The sequence below is a fragment of the Adiantum capillus-veneris genome, chromosome 4 (assembly GCF_014529385.1).
Source record: "Adiantum capillus-veneris isolate H3 chromosome 4, ASM1452938v2, whole genome shotgun sequence".
Classification (NCBI taxonomy): Eukaryota; Viridiplantae; Streptophyta; class Polypodiopsida; order Polypodiales; family Pteridaceae; genus Adiantum; species Adiantum capillus-veneris.
Window position 1 is genome coordinate 1,557,500 of NC_140934.1, and position 24,278 is coordinate 1,581,777.

Sequence of the window (24,278 nt, forward strand, 5' to 3'; positions counted from 1 at the left end):
CACGCTCTAAGAGAGAGAAAATGTGTGATATTTATACAAAAAGAGAGAGAGTGTTGGTTTTTCATGACCCAAGAATATAGAAATTATTAGCATGACCAACAGGGTTAATCTTGAAATAATTCATTTTAATTTTGAAAAAAAGATAAATACTAATAGATATTCTCAAGAAAATGAGACACACACACACACACACACACACACACACACACACACACACACACACACAGAGAGAGAGAGAGAGAGAGAGAGAGAGAGAGAGAGAGAGCTAAACGACTATAAAAAAAAAAGTCAGATAGTGAGGTGTCTCAACGAGAGAAAGAGTTGAATGTGTTGATAAATTTTTGCAATGCCAGAAATAGAGGAAGATTTGATTAAAAAGAAATGTGTGTGTGTGTGTGTGTGAGTAGTTTGAACCCAGGTCAAACCAACTAGATAGAAAAGAGAAGACAAAAATAGTAACATGTGGCAAGTGAAGAGAACTTAGTAATCTTGAAAACAGTTCTAGAATTCATGAGAGCTACAACCATAGTGAAAAAAACTAGAGGTAGATCCAATTTATGGACTTGGAATTTAGAAACAGTAGATGCTCTAAACAGGTAAGCATGGATACAACTAGAAAGCTTGAAATAAATGTAGATAACCAAAAGTGAAGATAAAGTCCATGTGGAATCAGCATCAGACCCTCCAGAAGGAAGTGTGAGGACTGTTACCTACCACCATCAACCACATAGAAGCTATTAGGACATACTTTACATAAGTTGGAAGGTAGGTGTCAATGACCCCACAAACTTGTTATCGATGTCACCCATTGAAGGAGACTCATAACTAGCTCTTCCATGGTGAAAAATGAAACTAAAAGATAAGAGTAGTAAGGGACACCAAACAAAGGGAAGAGAACTTAGTAATATTGAATTAAACACCTCTAGAATTCATAGAGCTACAACCATAGTGAAAAAACTAGAGGTAGATCCAGTTTGTGGACTTGGAATTTAGAAACAACTAGATGCTCTGAACATGTAAGCATGGATACAAGAAAGCTTGAAATAAAAGTAGATAACCAAAAGTGAAGAGAACGTCCATGTGGAATCAGAAGGAAGTGTGAGGACTGTTACCTGCCACCATCAACCACATAGAAGCTATTAGAACATACTTTACATAAGTTGGAAGGGAGATGTCAATGACCCCACACACTTGTTATCAATGTCACATATTGGAGGAGACGGATAACTAGTTCTTCCATGGTAAAAAATGAAACTAAAAGATAAGAGTAGCAAGGGACACCAAAAAAAGGAGAAATTTTAGAGAGAGAGAGAGAGAGAGAGAGAGAGAGAGAGAGAGAGAGAGAGAGAGAGAGAAGTAGTAGTATCTAAGGTGTCATCACTTCACCTTAGGAAGAGAGAGAGAGAGAGAGTGTGTTAGCGGGTCGCCATGAGACGGACATCCTAAGTATAGCTTTTCAGCACTAACATACAAAATCAATGCGAGGGAGTGACCCGATTAGTGCACGGAGGCGTCATAGCACTATGGAGTCTACGAACAACAAGACTGAAGAAATGGCTAACCAACTAGATAAGCACTCAAGCATATTCACACAATCTACCTCTCTTTCCTATTTACATACTCAAGGATTTTCAATGAGCAAACGAAGTCGATCTAATCGACACGAAACTCAATGAGCGTACTCGCATGACATTAGGGAAGATAACCAAACACTTAAATCATTATTATGACAAGTCTTAGCTGCTAGGGCTGAAAAATAGTGTTTTGATACTTGTAATCACACTGGTAACATGCGAAAACACTTCCTATCTATGTTTGAAAGCATTCGGAGCATAAACGAATCACTAATTAGCTCATTTAGCTCGCAGAAAGAGTGATTAAAGAGTAGACAAATCATAACAAATTGATTAAATAAATAGTGAGGGAAAAGCATTAAACAAGTACTTACACTTCACTTATGAATAAATTCCACTTGATTTGGAAGCTTAATTGCATAGAAATCAATCTCCACCAAGAGGATAAGGTTGCTTCTATTCAAACGTGCTGCTCTTTTCTTAATACAAAGGATTTTTTCAAAACTCACTTAATTGCCTTATATACTAAGGTTTTTCACCTTTCAAAAAATAATGCCTAGGTCGTGAGTTCAAGTCCCATACAAATTGGAAGCTATAATAGCCCCAAATTACAACTTTTCAACGGGTTCCACATTTTACACACTTTGATTAAGCCGGGCAAATTTAGTTAAATCCGCTTCTTTACATGGTAGCTCCGTTTGTCTTTTCCTGCAAAACACTCCCCCACGCCTAATTCAGTGCGCGTCCCCAAGCACTGGCTTTAAGCTCCTTCTTGTTGGCCTGGTGGTCTTCACTTGAATTGAAGTCCCTTTCGGTACTTCCTGATCTTTAGCTCTAATTTTGCATCTGTTAATACATCCTTCAAAGGCATCTCTATCTCCATGCGCATAAAGGCCACAAAGCGGCTTCTAAGATTTGCATTCAACATGGAGAATAAATTGCTCTGTACTTCGAAAAATCCTATGTAGAATGCTTCTTCAAAGGTTCACCATATAGTGTGAGGGTAAAAAGATGACTCTTGCATATAACCCCATCAGCACTTGTCGACTTGGTGCCTTCAGTAAGTTCCAGCATAACCCTTGGGCTCCTTCAAAGAATTTGGTCCATGGATGACCTGTTTGCTCTATGTCGTTGAAGGCCTCAATAACTGTTACAAAAAGTTTTGCGATCTTGACCAACATAATGCAACTCAAATCGGGAAAGTCCTTCAGCTGTTGGATAACCCCATTGAGAGTTTCCACCATGTATCTTTCTGTGGGCTGCTTTCCCTACTTGGGCTCTGGCAACTCTGGGTAGTTCAGCCAGGTCATCGTGTCCCTACTTGTGATGCGTCCAAAATTGTCCCAGTTGCATCGATGTTTGATTGGACAGAGTGTGGGGTTGATGCGCAACTCTTGTGGGGCAGCCAAATAATGTATCCAGTTTCTTGGGTTCTTTCTCCAAGTCGGCTGGTTCTTTTGAATGTCTGCTACCTGACGATCTTGGATAGGTACTTGAGCATACCCTCCTAACTCATATGTTGGGCACTCAGGTAAGAACTTCTTCTTCATCAGCTGTACTTCTTGCTTGAGGAGTGGATATGGCAGTGTTGGCATGTGGTAATCCGCGTGGATGGCTTCTGGGGTAAGATATACAATACAGACGGAGTGCAGCAAACGACGCTCCCAATCCATGCATTCCTTGATAACTGCATCCACCTCCCACTGGATCTTCTCTTTAAGCTCTTTTTCCAAATCCATCTCCCTTGGATCAGCCAATAGATGTCCGGCAGATCCGACTGATCCTCTTCCATAGCACCTGCTATATCTGTGCTTGAGCTGGGGATATCCATCTCTTAATGCTCAAAGTAATTCGGCTCTGGTGCAGGAGGGTCCAAGGGTGGTAGGAGAACCCTGGCCACTTCCTTTTCAGCTAGCTCTTTCTTCAATGCTTCCAATTCAGTTTTGAGCTCAGCTATCTCTTTGTTCTTTGTCTCCTCCCTCTGCATCATTCCCGTAACCATGGTGACCCTTAGCATATGGTCCACCTCCACTTGTTTCTTGAGCTCTTGGATCTTTGCATCTTTTGCAGGGTCCTGCGAGCTAGTTCTAACTATTGGGTTGAATAGGAACTCGTTGATCATCGCCTCTGCCTGCTGCAGTCTCTTCTTGCTCAATTCATGAGCCATGGTCATTGCTTGATCTGACTTTCTTTTAAAGCGAGTTGCTCATCTGTTATCTTCTTTGATATCTCCATCTCCTAAGCCTGCCTTGCCCGATCATTGCTGTATTGCTTAGCAATATTTTCCATCGCTGATCTTTCTCGAGCAGCTGTATCGACAAGTCCATTGTCTTGCCTTTTTCAAGGTCAATTTGAATGTTGCGTTCGGTGTACTGCGCTTGTGCTTCATTAAGCTCTGCTTGCAATAGCCAAGTTGAGCAATTCAGTCGTTTGTGTCAAGGATCAGGAGTAGGTGGTGTGCCATAAAACATAGATCTTGATATCTATATAGCAACACCCAAACCAAATAGTACGACCGCTATGTCATAATATAGGCTACCAAGACCATTTTTAATTAGTAAGCCTTGTAGCATTGGCAACAAAACTCAAGCCGAGCAATACGACTGCTGTTTTGAAGCCTTGCTTACAAGGCAAACTATACAAACAAGCATCCCGTACCCTCTCTCAACAACACTCGAGCCGAGCAATACAATCACGAATCAAGAGTAGGTGAAATGCTACAAAACATAGGTCTTGACACCCGAGCCAAATAGTGTGATTGCTATGTCAAAATATAGGCTGCTAAGACCAATTTTATTCATATAAAACATGAAGTAAGCCTTGTAGCATTGGCAATGAAACCTGAGCCGAGCAATACCCACTATTCAAAAGCCTTGCTTATAAGACATACTATATATGCAAGCATCCCCTACTACCCTCTCTCAGCAACACCCAATCCGATTAGTATGACCATTGGGATTTGAGGGACAAGAAGCCGGATGGGATAGATTTGGCGAAGCTACAACTTTGAAGGGAGGTGTGGATAAAGGAGAAGGAGAAGAGTAGATGTGCTGATGATACAGACAATAGATTTTGTCAAAGAAGATGAGGATACATCATGCCACACACGTAGAGGCTTCTTCTTCTAACCGCCCCCTAGCTAGAGACGATGCCCTAGTGATGAGGACCGAGTTCAACTCGGAATGCACATTTATAATTGGGATCCCCAAGCAAGCCATATCCATACTTGGAAAATTAGGTAGTGAGGCATATGGCATAGTTTCCAAGTGCCAGATAAATGGTATTTCTTTCTTGCCTGTAGTTATCCCCTAGTGATGAGAATTTAAAGGAGGGCCCAAGTTGCCACTAAAGAACTTTGGATTGGAGTCCTCCATTGGCCTCCTCCATCCTGGCATTGTGCATCCAATTGCACATACAAGGAGCCCTCCTTGGATGCTTATATTGCCCTATTACAATGGGGGTTCTTTGGGAGATCTGATGGAGATAGTGCCATATCTGACACACTTGACCAAAATGCTAGTGGTACAGGATGGTGGAGGGAAGGTAAGGCTATCTGTAGAAGCAAAGAAGCTATCTGAAGAAGAGTCACGATGGGGACACAATCTGTGCTTGCATGCCCAATCGCTTATTGATGCTTTTGTGCAAGCATTGGCGGATGCTCATGGCAAGGGAGTTATCCACAATGACCTCCATCCATGGAACATTATGATAGATTTTATAGTAGTAGGTGTGCCTCGTATAGGAAGCATTGAATGGGGCCTTGCACTGAGAGTAGGTGTAGAGCAAAGGGTCACCAACATCACCAAGCAACTAGGTGCACCACAGAATCTGCCATTGTCTTCTTCTCTTAGAAGAGGCTGCAGGCAGGAATTTTCTATTTGTTTTCTTCTTCTCCAATTTGCATGGGAGGGAGGTCACCCTCTTCATCTCACTGAAACCGGCCCGTGGGGCGGTAGGCATTGGCTTTCACCCGAAATTCTCTACTTTAGACACACACACACACACAGTACTTTGCAAAGGTGGTTAACGTGTAACGGGGATTAGCACCTAAGTACACACACGGCTCGGAAGCTAGAATGCTCCGAGCAGATGCCGACAACCTGTAGGCCCCAAAATTGGGGCCCCTTTCGGTATTTCTTTATTCTTTAACAGAGGGAATAAAACCTGTGATCTCCTACGAGCTGTCCCGCACAATCCAGGCTAAGAAACACCTGTTCTGGCCCGATTTCGGCAGCATAACTGTACTAGACGCTTCACAGTCAGTATCCCCACGCAATAATTGACTTTCCCGACGTATACGGACACTTTGCAAAACCTGGCGAGAATCTGCAGCACGTTGAATTCTCTGTTTTTTGCCCCGAAAATGCGCCAGATCACCTGTACAGCGGTCCCCTCGTGTCCCCGAACCTCCTGGGGGTATTAGGGTCCGTTTAGGGCCGAAATGCTAAACCTGCAAAAATACACAGCAGGCTGTAATTCCCTGTTTTGGGCTCCGTTTCGCGTGCTGGTCGCATCTGTAGCAAGACCTCGAGCTCTCGCACCTGTAGGGCTACTTGCCCTTTGAATCGGACAAGATTTCTCACGTGAAACCTCTCCGAATTCACTTGTACCTACAGGGGATTAGCCGCTAGCTAATCCAGTACTTGTGCAAGAGGCTCTTGCCTCGGTAATCGTGCATGAACCCACATAACTGTACATTGGTCAAATGAAAAGCCCACTAGAGGGGCATAACATACTGCTCATAGGAGAGAGAGAAAGCAGTGCATAGCGTGCAGAGCATCACTCCTGGCACCGCACTGTACATAAGAGGGAAAGGAAGCACTCCATAGCTCTTAACCTGTGGCAGTTTGCAAATGAGGCCTCTCCTAGCATGAAATTCAGCGCCAATTCTTCTTGCATGAGGAAAGTGCACAAGAGTATGCCACTTGGCGCATTTACAGATCATTTCCCGTTTCGGGTTTTCCGCTTAAAAAACTCCCGACTGGTCGCTCAGTTGACTTCGCGACAGAGTTGTAAAGTGTTCCCCTAGTCATACCGGAGGTAATGACGCGAACACATTTCGTGGCCCAAAATAGCAGTTCCCTAAAATTTAGGAAATGATTCCGTTGGGCTCCCTGTGGTCATTTGACCATCAATCCTCATTGGATCACATCCAAAAGTGCAATGTGGCCCAACTGTCGGATACTTTCTGTTGGTAGTCACACCTTGACTTTAGGCCTTTATTGAGTTCATTTCCTAGTATCCACCAACTTGCTAAGTGCGACGAGGGGACCTATATGATCTTGCTCGAGGGGACCTACATGATCTTGCTCTGAGCCTAGACATCCTCTTACCATACGAATTCCAGTGCCGACCACTACCCATCAATGGGTGAAACTACCGTTCAATGCTTACATGGTGGACGACATTGTTAATGCAAGGACAAGCACCCGCCACTTGGGTTTACTTCAAGCAAATGTTTGCATCTGCTTGGCTGTCAAATGAATTTGAAGCCGACGTCATGACGGATTGGCACCAGCTTACTTCAGCTTCGTGCAAGAGCTTGCTGGAGTACAATAGGAGGTTTTGTAAAGCGTTACTCTCAGTGACCTGCTATAGATTTGTGCCATTGACAGAGCAGATAGAGAAGTATTGTTGTGGGTTGCCTAAAGGGCTTCGCAATTACCGTACAAAGAACAGAGTGGCTACCCTCACTCAGCTTATGGAAGTTGCGAACATTGGTCTTTCCCTGTTGAAAGGAGAGGACAGTGGATTTCCGAGCAGCGACAAAGGAGGGTAGCAAAAGAAAAATTCAGCAAAGAAGCCCTTTGTGAAAACCGCTCCTGATGCGTCGCAGGAGTTAGAAAAGGCCACCAAAGACAAGGATTCAGTCGGGACTTCTGATCTTTTCACTCGAGGAAAAGAAGGTCCTAATGGCTGAGAAAAAATGCTTTATATGCGAGCAGCCTGGTCACTTTGCTATCAATTGTCCACAAAGAAAAAGACCAGCTGACTCAGAGATAAAAAAGACCAGAAAGGCAAGAAGCCTAAACCCACGGTAGGTTTAGTGCTAGACATGGTGGGTGACAGGCCCATCACAGATGCCAATGAGTTATGCAGTGCATGGGGTAAAGTTAGGATCGACGGCACTCATCTTCTTTGATCCAGGTGCCAAAGCCAACTTTATCTCACCAGAGTTAGCTATGAAGCTGGGTATCAGAGCTGAAGAGATGGGGTGCACAGCAGAGGTAGGGTTCGCATGTCCTGGCCACTCAGAGTGTGTTACTCCCATCATTGGAAAACTGCGTCTGCATGCCATTGGAACGATGTGACGCCTTGTTGGGGATCCCGTGGATGTTTCGAGTGCATGGAGTCTTGGATGCCTACAACAAAAAGATCATTGTACGACATAGGGGCAAAACTCACATCTTGGATGTAAAGCTTACAGGAGAGTCAGTCCCTATTGTAACTGCTTCTGCTATCACTTCTGTAATAAAGAATCATCTTTTTGTGTACTTGATTTTTGCACGTGATGTCTCAGATAGTGATTAGTCAAATTTATCTGTGTTAGATAAAGAAAGGTCAGCATTTTTGCAAAAGTTTAGTGACTGTTTTTCTGATTCATTACCGCCGCAATTGCCGCCAGAGAGACCTGAGGACCATCGGATAGATTTGGTGCCAGGATGTAGCCCACCAAATAGACCTCCTTATAGGGTTAGTGCGGCGCAGCACCTGTAGCGCAGATAGTGTGTCGTGCTCTCTACAGTGGGTGCTCCTCACTGCAATGTGCATGACAATCTCACTCAAAACAGGCTGTAAATAGGAAACAATAGACAACAACGCTCACAGACACAACAGCACAGCAACAGTAGACCACAACAAATGACTCGACTATCTCAAAGAACTGATACAGACTCTGGCGTGGCAGCACACTCAGCTCCAGCCCAGGACTCTCAGGTACAATGGGGGTGTCGAGGCTCAGATGTGCGGGGATGGTGAAGACGTGCTCTGTGTATAGACTCACTCTAAACGACTACATAAAAGATAATGCTCCAAATGACCCCAAACGACTACTCATATGTACAACCATAGAGAGCCACCAACGGCTCATAAATGTCAGCCATCTAAGTCTATCCCGGAACTAGCCATCTAAGTCTATCCCGAAACTGAGTGGTGGTGACCTGGCCACGATGTCCACTAGGCCACCGTCCGTATCCTGCCACGTGTCACTGTCTAGCCCAGAGAGTCCGTCCAGTGTGAACCAGACCCGACCAACTGTACCAGCTGTACTAACTGTATGTGTATGTCCTGTGTAAGTGACACATGAAACCACCCATCGTCTCGGTGAGAGAACCGCTGAAACTGCTAAAAGACTGAACTGCAATAATAAATGACTATTGTACTGTCATGGTGAAAAGACTGTCACTCATCATCCCAGAGAAAGAGTAGTCGCTATAGCTGCACTCGAAGGATCGGTCTCCGAAGGTGGAGACATCAAATCAATGGTGGAACTTCGTTGTAAGGACTGCTGAGCTGGTAGAGGCCGCTGGGCTCTGTCCATAACCTGGCCCCCTGTGAAAGGAGCCCCCAGCTGCTGCACGGCAGAGGGTAACACCTGTCCGGAAGTGAACTGAGGACGACGAGTGAGCCATGACGGTGAGCCCCAGCAACACCGTCGCAGCAAGGAACGCTATGCATGTGGGACGATGAAGACTGAAATCCGTGAGGGTATTGTGGATTGTAGTACTGAACTGGAGGCTGAGGCTGTGTGTATAATCCCATGAAGTGCTGAGAAGGACCTGCGGTCTGCAATGGTGGCCCGGATCCAGGCCATCCAAACCCTATCGGAGCCTAAGCCTGAGCCTGAGCCACCTTCAGAGATCCCGCCATTGCTGCATATATGGCAGAGTGGCGCTGGTGGGTAGCAATTAACTGTTCCGCTCCAAGCTCTATGGTGGCGATAGTATTCCTAGAGTCTTGTAATACTTTCTCCGAAAGATGTACCAGAGAAGTAGAGTCGGCCACCCCTGATGATGTCCCAAGTGGCACAAGTGGGTCACTATGAGGAGGCACTATTGGTCGAGTAGGAGCTGAAGTAGGAGCTGAGACGGGATCTGAGATGGTAGTTGCCGGTGGAGTCAGATGCGTATGGGTGAATATAGGGGAAGAAGGTAGAGGAATCTCCGAGGGAGAAGCCGCCGATTTGTCGTGAAATTCGGGAGTTGACACTCGTGGCGAGAGGGGTGGTAGACAGAGACCGCCGCGGAAGATGTGTTACTTTAGTCTGTTGGCTCTCCGATATTGGCAAGGAGATTAGAGACTCTGTTGTATCTTTGGCCACCTTTGCTTTTATCTTCTTTTTCTTGCGGATTGTAGGATCAGCATGAATGTTTAGTGATTTCCTTTTTCCTTGCACACTTCGCATATCAACATCTACTTCATCTGGTGTAACAGGAATACTGACAACCCAGGCCAAGAGAGGGGCTGCAAAGCATTTGAAGCTGAGCTGTACAGATCTCACCTGGGTCCGAAATCTTTTTGCCCGAGACTGTAAAGATGAAAAAAGGATCTGGTGAAATCCACAGGGTTGGGCATGGAGCAAACAGTAAAGACCGTCCCAATGAGATACTGTAGTGGGCAGTTCACATTTCCCTTTGTCTTCTTTGGCATCTCTAGCAAGAAAGTAGTACCTAAAGATTGCCAAGATCTGTTTATTTCTTTCATAGTTCGGATGATTTATACTGAGCATTTCCTCGCATGACTGAATTGTGGCCTCCTTAGAAATCTGAGAGAAGGTTCTAGTGGCAGGCTTCACAGCTGGAAAGGTTTTCATACCCATAACATGGCCTAGCCTTGTAGCGGTGAGTTTATGACCCGTGACCTTGAGAAAGTTCTTCAAAAGATCATGAATCATTTCTATAGGAACAGTGGTTGGGAGATCTTCGGCCAGTGCTGTGAGACCCATAGTCTGTAGCTGGTCCTTGGAGAGGATTTGGCTGAGAGACGGTCGAGGTGGCTGTAGATAAACAACCAGGAAGAATGGTGTGCAACTTTTAGATGCAGCCGGCCGAGCAATTTCGTGGTGGATGACTTCCTGATTGCGTTTCTTTTTACCTGCTGTTTTCAAGTTTGTTTCTTTTGATGCATCCGATTCAGAGACAGCTTCTGACTCCGACTCCGAAGTTTGGGATGCTTTATAACTTTCATCGCTAGCATCACTTGAGGTGAAGTCATCCACATCTTGGCTGTTAGTTCCCGAATCCTCCTCCTCTTAAGCAGAACTCAGCTGCGGAGGTGGTGGCTTCTTGATTGCTTTCCTTGAGGGTTTGCTAGTACCTGCCATGATAACTGCACTTCTTCTTGAACTACTGATGACACCTTGTGCAGAGAGATTGAAGTTCCAACTGAATAAGTTCCAAAACTGATCCACAACTGCTATCAAGAACGCGGTCGCTTAAAAATGTCAGTGGACAGAGATTAGGACCAGAGATGGCTGAGGCGACCTGGTTTCGAATTTGGAAAAAGATTGGGACTAGAGATGGCCGAGGCGACCTGGTTTCGAATTTGGAACAGGTGGGCGAATTTGGAAGCTTCCGAATTGGAAACAGTGAGCAAAATTGGAAATAAGGAAGGCACGCCTAATAGGGTGGATATGAGGGGAGGGCCGATTTGGGGGAAGGGGCGAATTATGAGAGTGCAGGGCGAAGGGACGAGTTTGGAAAAAAAAGTGGAGGTAGAATTGGAGGGGAGGGGAGGGGAGGGGGACATTGGGGGCCAGGGGGACAAATTGGGAGAGGGTCTAATTTGGGCAGGGCATGGGCGAATTCAGCAAGGACGAATTTGGGGAGGGGGACGAATTGGGGGGCAGGGGACAAATTGGGAGAGGGTCTAATTTGGGCAGGGCATGGGCGACTTCAGCAAAGTGGCGAATTCAGCAAAGTGGCCAGGGCATGGGCGAATTCAGCAAGGGGCGAATTTGGCAGGGAAAGGGGGCGAATTCTGATAGGTCAAAGGAGGGCGAATTGGAGAAAGGGGAGGGGACGAATTGGGAGGGGAGGGGGGACTAATTGGGTGGGACGAATTTGGAGGGCAGAGGGGCGAATTTGGGAAGTAGGGGAGGGGTCGAATTTGGGAGGGAGGGGTCGAAAATGGGCAGGAGAAGGGCGAATCTGGCAGGGACTAATTCGGTAGCATGGGCGAATTTGGGAGGGAAAGGTGGTGAATTGGGAGAGAGCAGAGGAGGGCGAATTTAAGAGGCAGGGGGGGGGGGGGGGGGGGGGGGGGGGGGGGACGAATAGGGAGGGGAGGGGGGACTAATTGGGAGGGACGAGTTGGGGGGCAGAGGGGCGAATTTGGGAGAATGGGTAGGGGGACGAATTGGGAGCGAAGAGAGGGGGACGAATTGGGACAAGGGGATGGGGGGGACGAATTGGGAAGGGAGGGGGGACTAATTGGGAACTAAGGGGAGGGGGACGAATTGGGAAGGGAGGGGGAACTAATTGGGATGATTTGCAGTCATTCTGAAGACGAAATTCTGAGGTTGTGCCCCCCCAGATGAGGATACCATACATCACTTTGCAGAGAGGCATACACCAAAGAGCTTACCCCTTTCTAAAGACGAAATTCTGAGGTTGTGCCCCTCCCGGTGAGGATACCATACATCACTTTGCAGAGAGGCATACACCAAAGAGCTTACCCTTGCTTGATTGTCCAAGAATGTCCTTGAATTTTGCCCATTGTGACCACAATGGGAACAATGCCACGTGCCATGTTTGAGGAAGGCCGAGCAAGGCTAAGAATTTACTTACCAAATCTTTACTGACAAGCTCCTTATATGTGGGAGACCTTGATCCCAATGCCAATGAAGCACAATTGTATGACGTGATGACATTGTCGGGCAAATGCTGTCTACTAGGGTTGGCCTGGTTAACGAAGAGATCCTTGGTTATGCCTATATGGGAGTAGAGGTAGAATGGGTGACTGACTTGCGGGCAGGGTTGTTCTTCTTCCGGATTGTAGGACCCTGTTAGTCATGTTAGTCGGTTGGGATGAGACTGCAACCATAGCTCCTTGAAGTAAGTATCTGCTAAGTTTGTCTCAAAGACAGTAGAGGATGATGTGCTTGGAAATCACCAATGCCAAGGCACCCGATTAGGGCTTTTAAAAGTAGAGATGGTAAGGGTTTACCATAGAGACAGACAACTCTATGCTACAGAGAGAAGTGTGTAAACTTAAAGAAAATATCACAAAAGAGACTAGGAGCTCAACTGGAAATACCTTAGTGCTAATGTCAAATAACACTGATGCTAGAACAATTACAGAAAGAGTAATTGGATTGTAAGAAGTTGAAGACAATACCTATAACCGGCCCGTACAACGTAGAGGGCGGTACTATTTCAATTACCTGTTAACTTTACACAGAGCACTGAGAAGGGAAGAGAACGCAGTTGCGTCCAACGACTAGAATGTCACTGCGCACACGAGACCGACACCCTGTAGGCCCCAAAGACTGGCGCCCCTTTCGGTATTTCTTTATTCAAATTAAAGTAGATGATCCGACCACTTCGCACAAGCTTTCACAAAGCTGTCCAAACCTGGCGAGGGCTGAAAACGCAGGTTTTCGACCTGATTTTGGCAGCATAACGGCGCAAAAACCCCTGTAGGTCAAAAGCACCCGTCTAGGACGGATTCCCTCGCTATCTGGAAGCTTTCTGGCGAGCTGTCACAGAATTTCAGCAGGCTGTAATTCCCTGTTTTTCACTGCCGGGTGCCCAAAAGCCTGTACACGCATCCCAAGGCTCTCACGAGACTCCCCCGGTGTTCCCTTGCAGTTTAGGTGCGAAACCCTAAACCTGCAGAAAAACACAGCAGGCTGTAATTCCCTGTTTCGGATCGTTTTTAGCGGAGCGAACACGCCTACGCGTGTCCCAAGGGCTCCCGCACGCAATGGGACAGTTCCCCTGTGAATTGGACGAGTTTTCACGCGAGAAAACTCTCCAAACTCGCAATCTTTCGTGATGGAACTGTGCGTACCTGTGGGGGATTAGCAATTAGCTAATCCGGTTCCTATTCAGAAGGCTCTTGCCTTGGCAAACGCGCATAAACCCCAGAACTGTACATAGGTCAAATGAGAAGCCCACTAGTGGGGCATAACATACTGTACGTAGGGGAGAAAGAGAGCAGTATGTAGCGTGCGGGGCATCACTCCCGTCACCATACTGTGCATAGAGGGCAAGGTAAGCATTCCATAGCTTCTGTACCTGCTACAATCCACCTGAGGCTGAAAATGGCGCCCCCTTTGTTGATATGTAGCTCGTTTTTGCCTCCCATAGTGGCAGAATCGCTCACAGGCTGACACGTCGCCCAGTTTCCGAGTTTGGGCTTTCCCTGCTAAAAATATATCAACTGGTGCGTCAGTTGACTTCGCAGCACAACAATAAAATGTTCCTCTTATCATTCCAGAGCTAATGACGCGAACACATTTTCCGGTCAAAAATAGCAGTTCTCTAAATTTTAGGAGATGCTTCCATGGCGTCCCTATCGGTCTCTTGACCATCATTGAAGACTACCATTTGACCACCATCTACAATGTGGGTTAATTTACTGGCTCCTTTCAACTTATAAAGTTGCAGTGACTTGACGAGTGGCCCAAATTCCAGTTTGGCGCACACGAGCTTCCATACTCATCAGAATTCAGTGCTAACTGGCCCGGGCAGTCCCTGTCTGACCGACCTAGATTCCCGATGTGAGAAACCCATTTGCCTGCAGCCGTTTCACACTGGCCATGCAATGTCCACTTGCACCTTTTCAAGGGTTTTGGGACAAACAAGTAAAAATAAAATAAATATATCTAATACTTATTTACGAAAGGCAACAGGAAAAATACATCCTGGTGACACACCCCACCCTTGAAATACTGCAAGCGACCTCGCTTGCATGCCAATAATACATGCAGATATCTCCTGATATCACATATATTCTATGATGGGAATCCAAGATATACATGCTTCCGGAAATGTAGCGTTGGACGATTAAACAATCCCACCAACCTGGCTACGACACATATATCAAGCATAGAAGTCTTCTAGTGTACTCTCAAGCACAAACTTCTCAAGCTAAATTCTGTATGGAAAGAGTAGATACATTTGCTTAACTACTCTCTTGAGCATCATGAACCATGCTCTTGCCTTGCTCCAAAAAGTCTACATCAAGTCACTGTGGGTTCCATCTGAAAGGCTTCAAGATACAATTGCAATAGCTGAGGTGAATCAAGCAATTCAAACTCTTCCATCCATTTGGCATCTAATGATGGATAGTTCTTGAACTTCACCAAATAGTGTCTTGCAACTTTTCCTCTAACCTTTCTTTCTTTATGTGCCAATATCTGTTCAGGAACAAGGATTTCATCCAATTCTTCCACTTCGGGTTGTTCCTCATCAAGCATATTCTCTGGCACATCACCAACAAAGGGCCTTAGAAGCCTGACATGAAAAGCATTATGTATTTTCCAGCCTTCTGGTAGCTTTAACCTATAAGCTACATCGCTGATCTTTTCTGAAATCTGAAAAGGATCATAATATCGCATACTGAGCTTAGGAAACAAGCGTTCCTTGCCTTTCCTTTTCCTTAACCTGGCCTTTTCAAAGCGCAAAAGCACCCAATCACCAAGTGAAAATACAAGTTCACGACGGTGACGATCAGCAACTTTCTTTTGCTTAGCTTGAGTCTTCTCAAGAGCAATCTTTATCTTCCTATATGTTTCATCCATATCTTGCACATACTTGTCTGCCTCAAAAATCTTGTCCTTAGTCTACAAAATGGGCGGGACTTTCTTCCCTCCTTCCACTATCTCAAATGGTGCCTTACCTGTTGACGTATGCACAGTGTTATTGTAAGCATATTCAACCAATGGAAGATGGTGTTCCCAAGTTGCCTTGTGCTCTGACACATAACATTTGAGCAGGTCCAGGACAGTAGAATTTGCCTCTTCTGACTGTCCATCAGTTTGCGGATGAAACGAAGAAGAGAACTTTAGCGTAGTGCCCATGTTCTCAAACAATGCCTTCCAGAAAAGACTCGTCATACGTGGATCCCTGTCATTGACAATTGACTGAGGCATCCCATGATATTTAAAGATATTGCTCATGAATATCTTGACCATGTGTTCTGGCTTTATCTTCTTCCTAACAGGAATGAAATGGGCCTGCTTACTGAACCTACAAATGATAGTCCAAATCCCATCATTTCCTGTTTGCGTCCTTGGAAGATCAAAGATAAAGTCCATTGCTATACTTTCCCGTGGCCTATCAGGGATCGGCAATGGCTGCAACAATCCCGGTTGCTTTTGTCTGTCAAATTTGACTTTTTGGCATACTAAGCATGATCTCACAAATGTGTCAACATCTTGACGCAAAGCTGGCCAATAGAAGAATGCCTCAACCCCTTTCACTGTCGCATCAATTCCACAATGCCCAGCATAAGGTGGAGCATGACTTTCCATCAAAATCTTTGGCCGTAACTGTTTAGTAACGCATAACTTTCCATGCATCATGAGAAAGTCATTCTTAAGCATATAGTGCTCATGATGTTGCCCATCAACAAGTTGGTCATAGATCCTTGCAAAATCTGAATCTGCAGCATATTGTGTCTTCATTTCGTCTAGTTCACAATGGTACGGAATTGACACTGCTGAAATTTGGGGCTTTCGTGACAACGCATCAGCCACCACCTTCTTTTTCCCTTGCACGTGCACAATCTGAAAATGGAACATTGACAAGATGTTTGCCCATCGCATGTGCTTCTCAAACAACTTCGTCTGTGTAAGAAAATATCGCAAGGTTTGATGATCCGTTTGGACAACAAAATCAGCCCCTAGCAAATAGTGTTTCCAACTAGTGAGAGCATGAATTACTGCCAACAATTCTTTCTCATAGACTTGCAAGTTCCTTTCAGTCTTCAAAAGAATTCTGCTCTCATATGCGACTACTCGGCCATTCTGCATTAGAACTGCACCAAGACTATGGCCACACGCATCACACTAAACCACAAAAGGTTTCGAAAGATCTGGCAAAATGATTACCGGATCTGAAGTCAGCTTCTCTTTCAAGTGTTTGAACACTAAAATTTCCTTGGCTGTCCACTTGAAAGTAACTCCTTTTCCTTGTAGTGCATGGAGTGGAGAAGCAATCTCAGCAAAATTTCGGATGAACCTCCTGTAATAGGAACATAAGCCTAGAAAGCTTCGAATGTCATGTACGGACTTCAAGTCTGGCCATGACCTAATTGCTTCCACTTTAGCGGGATCCATGTGTACCTAATCCTTTGAAACAATGTGCCCAAGGAAGTGAATTTCTTGCAAAAAGAACTCACTTTTCTTCGCATTGATGAGTAGCCTATTCTTACGTAACTCATTGAAAGCTGCAGTCAAGTGATCCCTATGCTCCTCTTCAGACTTTGAGTAGACAATCATGTCATCAAAGAAGGTACCCACGAAGTTTCTATGTGGTCTAAAAATTCTGTCCATCATTCTATTAAATGTGGCAGGAGCATTTGTGAGACCAAATGGCATGACAAGGAACTCATAGAGACCAAATGTTGTCCTGAACGCAGTCTTATGGACATCTTCTGGTCTAATGCGTATCTGATGATACCCGCTCTTTAGGTCTATTCTTGTAAACAATGACGCTGCCTCAAGCCGATCAAGAATGTCATCTATCCTCGGTATGGGGAACCTGTTCTTGATAGTATTCTTATTCAAGGTGCGATAGTCAATGCACATGCGCCATGAACCATCCTTCTTTTGCACTAAGAGTACAGGCGAACAAAAAGGGGATGAACTGGGCTGAATCAGCCCCTTCTCTAAAAGCTCGTTGACCTGACCCATAATCTCTTTCTGCTAGGCTGCATTAACCCTGTATGGTGGTCTATTCGGTGGACTAGAACCTGGCACAAGATCCATAGTATGATCCTCAGGTCTCTCAGGAGGTAACTCCCCTGGCAAAGAGTCCGAAAAACAACCACTGAAACCACTCAAAAAAGTTGACCTGTCTTTATCTAAGGTAGACAAATTAGATACAACTTGAGGTACTTCTTTTGCAAAGATCAAGTACGCAGAAAGATGATTCTTTATTACAGATGAAATAGCAAAAGCAGAAACAACTGGAATAGACTCGCCTTTAAGCTTTACATCAAGGACATGAGTCTTTCCTCTATGTACAAGGGTAATCTTTTTGTTGTAAGTATCCACCATAGCATGCAACCTGTAACACCATGGGATAGACTCGCCTTTAAGCTTTACATCAAGGACATGAGTCTTTCCTCTATGTACAAGGGTAATCTTTTTGTTGTAAGTATCCACCATAGCATGCAACCTGTAACACCATGGGATACCCAATAACACATCACAGCCCTCAAGTGGCATAATATGAAACTCTTCCGCATCGACATAACTCTGAATGTGCAGACGAAGCTTTCCCAGAATGGGAGTAACAGGCTCTGAATGTCCTGGGCATGCCAAACCTGCTTCGCCTGTCATACCCATCTCCGTTGCACGAATGTCCAACTTTGATGCCAATTCTGGTGATATGAAATTTGCACGGGCTCCTGGATCAAAGAAAACCAGCACTGTCTGGTCTCTAACTTTGCCCCAAGCTCTGCACAGCTCCGTGGCATCTGTGTTTGGCTGGTCTCCAACCAAATCTGGAACAAGTCCTGCACTCGGCTTTGGCTTCTTCCCTTTATGGTCTGACTTGTCATCCTCATCCTGTGACTTCTTCTGTGGGCACTCATTTGCAAAGTGTCCTTCTTGTTCACAAATGTAGCATTTCTTGGCCTCCCTAAGAGCTTTGCTTTCTTGAAAAGTTTTGCCAGAAAAATGCCTTTTTTGTCCTTGTCCTCGTTCCGAAGAAGATTTAGACTGCTTCTTGGACGTATCAGCTTCTTCAGTGGAGGGCTTCTTTGCAGGAGACTCAGAAGGCTTTGCTGCAACATTGCCCTTGGCTGAAAACTGTTTGCCCTAGGACCCTTTCTTGTGGCTATTAAATCCATCGGAATCTCCCTTCAACAGATTGCTGGCCACTCTTGCATTCTCTATCAACTGAAATATATTCATGACAGTAGTCTTTGTGCAATAGTCCCTGATTTTCTTGGGCAATCCGCAACAGTACTTCTCAATCTGTTCTGACAATGGCACAAACCTGTAAGAGGTGAATGGCAACAGTGCGGCCCAAAACCGTTTATTGTACTCTTCCAAATCCGCACACTGTTTAGCATTCAACTCGTGCCGTTCCGTCATTACATCCACTTCAGAAGTGTTTGTCAACCATGCAGGCGCAAAAAGCTGTTTGAATTGACCCACGTTGATGGGGCTTGACCCTGGTTCAACAATGCGGTCCACCATTGGAGCGCATTCCCTTTCAAGAAAGTGGCAGCCTTGCGTATCTTTGAAGATTCCGTGAAGTTGCCTCCAGCATAAGCTGCATCGAACTGTTGTATAAAGGTCAAAGCCTTTAATTGGTCCTCAGTTCCTCTGAAAGTTTCAAACTTACTCCCTGCCCACCTTGTTATCCTTAGGTTGACTCAAAGGAGCCACATTATCATAAACAGGTGCCTGTAGCAGTGGTGCTCCATGAGTGTTCATTCCAGCACTCGCATCAACTGTTTTCCCTGTCATATCTGCATTTTGTACGTATGGCTGCGAAAAACCAGCCATACCAAATTGTGTTCCAGGCACTCGAAACTGGCCATAGGCACCCTGAAAACCAGGTTGGACACCCATGTTCGCGTACATAGGGTTACCCATGCCTGTTTGCATTGTCCCGAACACATTCCTTGGCATATAACCTGTGGAAGGTCCAGCCATAGCTTGAAACACTGAACCACCTCCAAAATAACCAGGATAAGTATTAGGTAATGGAAGGGTCTGACGCACAGCGTGTTCATTACTCCCTTGACCATTCACAAACGGTTACTCTCCAGCTAAAGCAAGCTGCTTTGGATCATTGGACACCGCTAGTTGCTCAACCACATGGGCTTTCCCTTGAGCATCATGAGTCCTCTGCGCATTGGAAATCTCCTTTTCCTGCAACGGCTCAGTCATGCCCTGTGTAGGAGGCTGAAAACCCTGTGTCGGAGCCTGTAAGAATTCTTGCATCCTTGGATTGTTAGCCAACTGCTGAAACATGTCCATGCAACAACGCAGTTGAGTTCTAAACAACCTGTCCTCTTCTTGAAGAGTTGAAGGAATTTTCTCTGTGCCATGTGAGGAAGATCCCTCTTCAGGTACTTGGTCTCTCTTCTTTGCCATATCGACAAGCTCTGTGTTGCTTTCACCCACAACAATCCACGCTGCACTTTTTGAAGAAAAAGTGACTATCCCGTCGATGGAACCATATAACCGGCCCGTACAACGTAGAGGGCGGTACTATTTCAATTACCTGTTAACTTTACACAGAGCACTGAGAAGGGAAGAGAACGCAGTTGCGTCCAGCGACTAGAATGTCACTGCGCACACGAGACCGACACCCTGTAGGCCCCAAAGACTGGCGCCCCTTTCGGTATTTCTTTATTCAAATTAAAGTAGACGATCTGACCACTTCGCACAAGCTTTCACAAAGCTTGTCCAAACCTGGTGAGGGCTGAAAACGCAGGTTTTCGACCTGATTTTGGTAGCATAACGGCGCAAAAACCCCTGTAGGTCAAAAGCACCTGTCTAGGACGGATTCCCTCGCTATCTGGAAGCTTTCTGGCGAGCTGTCACAGAATTTCAGCAGGCTGTAATTCCCTGTTTTTCACTGCCGGGTGCCCAAAAGCCTGTACACGCATCCCAAGGCTCTCACGAGACTCCCCCGGTGTTCCCTTGCAGTTTAGGTGCGAAACCCTAAACCTGCAGAAAAACACAGCAGGCTGTAATTCCCTGTTTCGGATCGTTTTTAGCGGAGCGAACACGCCTACGCGTGTCCCAAGGGCTCCCGCACGCAATGGGACAGTTCCCCTGTGAATTGGATGAGTTTTCATGTGAGAAAACTCTCCAAACTCGCAATCTTTCGTGATGGAACTGTGCGTACCTGTGGGGGATTAGCATTTAGCTAATTCGGTTCCTGTTCAGAAGGCTCTTGCCTTGGCAAACGCGCATAAACCCCCAGAAGTGTACATAGGTCAAATGAGAAGCCCACTAGTGGGGCATAACATACTGTACGTAGGGGAGAAAGAGAGCAGTATGTAGCGTGCGGGGCATCACTCCCGTCACCATACTGTGCATAGAGGGCAAGGTAAGCATTCCATAGCTTCTGTACCTGCTACAATCCACCTGAGGCTGAAAATGGCGCCCCCTTTGTTGATATGTAGCTCGTTTTTGCCTCCCAGAGTGGCAGAATCGCTCACAGGCCAACACGTCGCCCAGTTTCCGAGTTTGGGCTTTCCCTGCTAAAAATATATCAACGGGTGCGTCAGTTGACTTGGCAGCACAGCAATAAAATGTTCCTCTTGTCATTCCAGAGCTAATGACGCGAACACATTTTCCGGTCAAAAATAGCAGTTCCCTAAATTTTAGGAGATGCTTCCATGGCGTCCCTATCGGTCTCCTGACCATCATTGAAGACTACCATTTGACCACCATCTACAATGTGGGTTAATTTACTGGCTCCTTTCAACTTATAAAGTTGCAGTGACTTGACGAGTGGCCCAAAATCCAGTTTGGCGCACACGAGCTTCCATACTCATCAGAATTCAGTGCTAACTGGCCCGAGCAGTCCCTGTCTGACCGACCTAGATCCCCGATGTGAGAAACCCATTTGGCTGCAGCCGTTTCACACTGGCTATGCAATGTCCACTTGCACCTTTTCAAGGGTTTTGGGACAAACAAGTAAAAATAAAATAAATATATCTAATACTTATTTACAGAAGGCAACAGGAAAAATACACCTCCTGGTGACAATACCCAATTACCGAGACTGAGTGAGGCAATGGAACACCATCCAAAGTTACTAACTGGATTGCTCCTTGTGGCGAAATTTCCTGCACCCTGAATGGCCCTTGCCAGGGTGGAACCAGTTTTTTAGCCTTTTTCAGATACTTAACTTGATAAAGTAGCACCAGTGTTCCTTGCGTTATTTGCGTCTTTCGGAGATGGCTATCATGCCATGCTTTGTGACGAAGCTGCTCTGCTTTCAGAGCCCGGGAAGCCAAACTTCGGCTTTCCTCTAGAAGGTAAAGACGAGAGACAAATGCCGACCCCAAATCTCCATTGGCACGCAGACTACCCACTCGCGGAGATCCTGAATCGAACTCGAAGGGTGCTATCGCTTCCAAACTGAAAGCTAATTGAAATGGGGTGTGATTGGTTGTGGCTTTGAAAGAAGTTCGGTATGCCCAAAGGGTGCCGTGGATAGCTTGAGCCCAAGTTGCAGGATGGAGATGACATGCTTTCTGCAGAAGTGCTATCAGAACCTTATTAGTGCTCTCAGCCTGTCCATTTGCTCTAGGGTAATAGGAACAAGATTTTCGGTGATAAATCTTGTAATTGGTACGCAAGGTTGAAATTGTTTCATTCACAAAGGGACTAACCCTACAAAGTGACTACCCCTATCACTGGTGATTTCCAAGGGACACCCAAACCTGCACAAAATGTTTTTGTAGGGAAACTTGGCTACAGTAGTGCTAGTGCAATCCGTTGTTGCCAATACCTCTGCCCACTTTGTCGCATAATCTGTAGCCACTAGTAGAGACTTCCGATTGCTTGGTTGGGCGGAGGGAGTAATTGGATCCACAAAATCAATGCCCCATCTCTCATCTCTGGGTACACACCAATAGAAAGTAGATGCAAAACATCGCCGTACCATTCCGGAGTGGTATCCACCTTAAAGAGGCTGCTATCTGGAAAGTCTTCTGCAATCCCTGTTGCTTCTTCACCCGTATGAATGCGAGAGAGGTGGTTGGCAAGGACATGATGTTTTCCGGGCTTGAGTACCACTTCAAAATCAAATTCTTGAAATAGGAGTAGCCATTGCCATACTCCACCTGCAACTTGCGGTTTGTTGAGCAGATAGCGCAGGGCATGGTGATCAATAATAACTGTGAAGTGGACCCCTAATAAATAATTCCGAAATTTTTGCAAAGCATACACAATAGCTAAACCTTCCCTTTCTGTGGTGCTATAGTTGCGTTCTGCCTTGGTGAGTAGGCGACTTGCATAGTGAACAGGGCGATCCAGGTTGTACTCTTTACTAAGTTGAGTCAGCACAGCACCCACAGCCAATTGACTGGCATCAGTATGCACATGAAAAGGGAGAGACCAATCGGGAGCTACTAGATAGGCGCTTCAGTGAAGCGTTTTTTGAGATATGCAAAAGCTTTAGCCTCTGCATTCGACCATTGAAAGGGAACAGTAGCACTGGTTAGGCGTGTTAGGGGCTGAGCCACCTGCGCATACATGCGTATAAACCTGCGATGATAGCCTATGTGACCTACAAAGCTTTGCCACAATCTTCTCTGGGTCAGGTGCTAAACCTTTAGCGGACACCACATGGCCTAGCAACCCCACAGAGATGGAGTTTGTGGCTTGCCCACTGCTGGGTGTCACTTACTCCTGCCATCTAGAACTCGATCAAGCGCACGAAATCAAACACGCAGGGGCTATTAAGCCGTGAGATAGCGCTAACTTGAGCAAGGATTATAGTAGACCAGAGAAAGATTTCAGCAAGTGAGCTGGAGATTCTTGGCTCAAATTGCAAACTTGAAATTCTGGCACATGGCCTAGCAGTGTGCCCTCAGCGACCAAAAAATGACATTTGTTAGGATTTAGTTTTAGGCGTGCCTCTCTGCACCGGAGGAAGACAACAGAGAGTTGAGCGAGGTGTTCCTCTAGATTTTCCACTGGGGCTCAACATTGAGCACCTGAGAAGGTCGAAAAATCGTCCATGAAGATGCGAAGATGATCCGTAAGCAGAGGACAAAAGATGAGATATACCGCCCGATTGAAGAAGGTGGAGCGTTTTTCAACCCAAAAGACATCCTTGTAGATAAAAATACCCCAGGGAGTCACAAAGGCTGTTTTTTAGCTGATCACCTGGATGGATGCCCAACTGATTGTATCCACTAAACCCATCCATGAAACTGTACAAAACATGCCCTGCTACGTTCTCGAGCACACGCTCAGTGAAAGGTGTGGGGAAACCATCTGGGATAGTTACCTTATTCAGCGCGCGGTAATCTACGCACACACGAATTTTATTTGACTGCTTCTTAGACGCTATCAAAATGGGTGATAACCACTCAGAGTGCTCCATAGGTACAATGATTCCTGCCTCTTGCATTTTTTCGAGCTGTGACTTGACAGCCTCTGCATACTTTGGGTTGAGCTTATAAGCTCGGCCTCTGACAGGCTTAGCCCCTTGAACGAGAGGGATAGTGTGGAGACCCAATTCTGGTGGGATCCCTTCCAAATCCTTGTAGGATCAAGCAAAAACATCGAGTGAATAAAAGAAACTACCTGATCAAGTAATGCGGGATGCTCCCATAACCAAGCTGCTAAGAGGACATACTGAGGGTCGTCAAGGTCGCCCAGGTTGACTTTTTTGACAGGGTCAGGAGGTGTAACAGTGGAGGGTACTTCAGTAGTTGAGGACTGAGCTGCCTCTTGGAGCTTTGAGACTTCGAGTGCTGGTGTTTGATCGATTTGAAATTCTGCATACTCTTCTTGTAACCATCCCGGTGGAAGCTCCTCGAAGG

At 45.8% G+C, this 24,278-nt stretch overlaps 1 protein-coding gene across 4 annotated transcripts in view; it reads right to left on the minus strand.

Moving 5' to 3' along the window:
- The window catches only part of LOC147458603 (uncharacterized), a 69,731-nt gene that overhangs the window by 11,333 nt on the left and 34,120 nt on the right, over positions 1–24,278 (minus strand). For 2 of the 4 annotated variants that reach the window (XM_086510057.1, XM_086510056.1), the window contains one exon: positions 1,997–3,969. The exons of 1 other annotated variant lie outside the window; for it this stretch is intronic. In XM_086510057.1, coding sequence (XP_086366183.1) covers positions 2,843–3,313 — 471 coding nt within the window. In that variant the 5' untranslated portion in view covers positions 3,314–3,969 and the 3' untranslated portion in view covers positions 1,997–2,842. Of the gene's footprint in view, positions 1–807; positions 1,113–1,996; positions 3,970–24,278 lie in introns of those variants that run through there. One more of the 4 variants, XR_015187757.1, reaches the window with a different exon arrangement.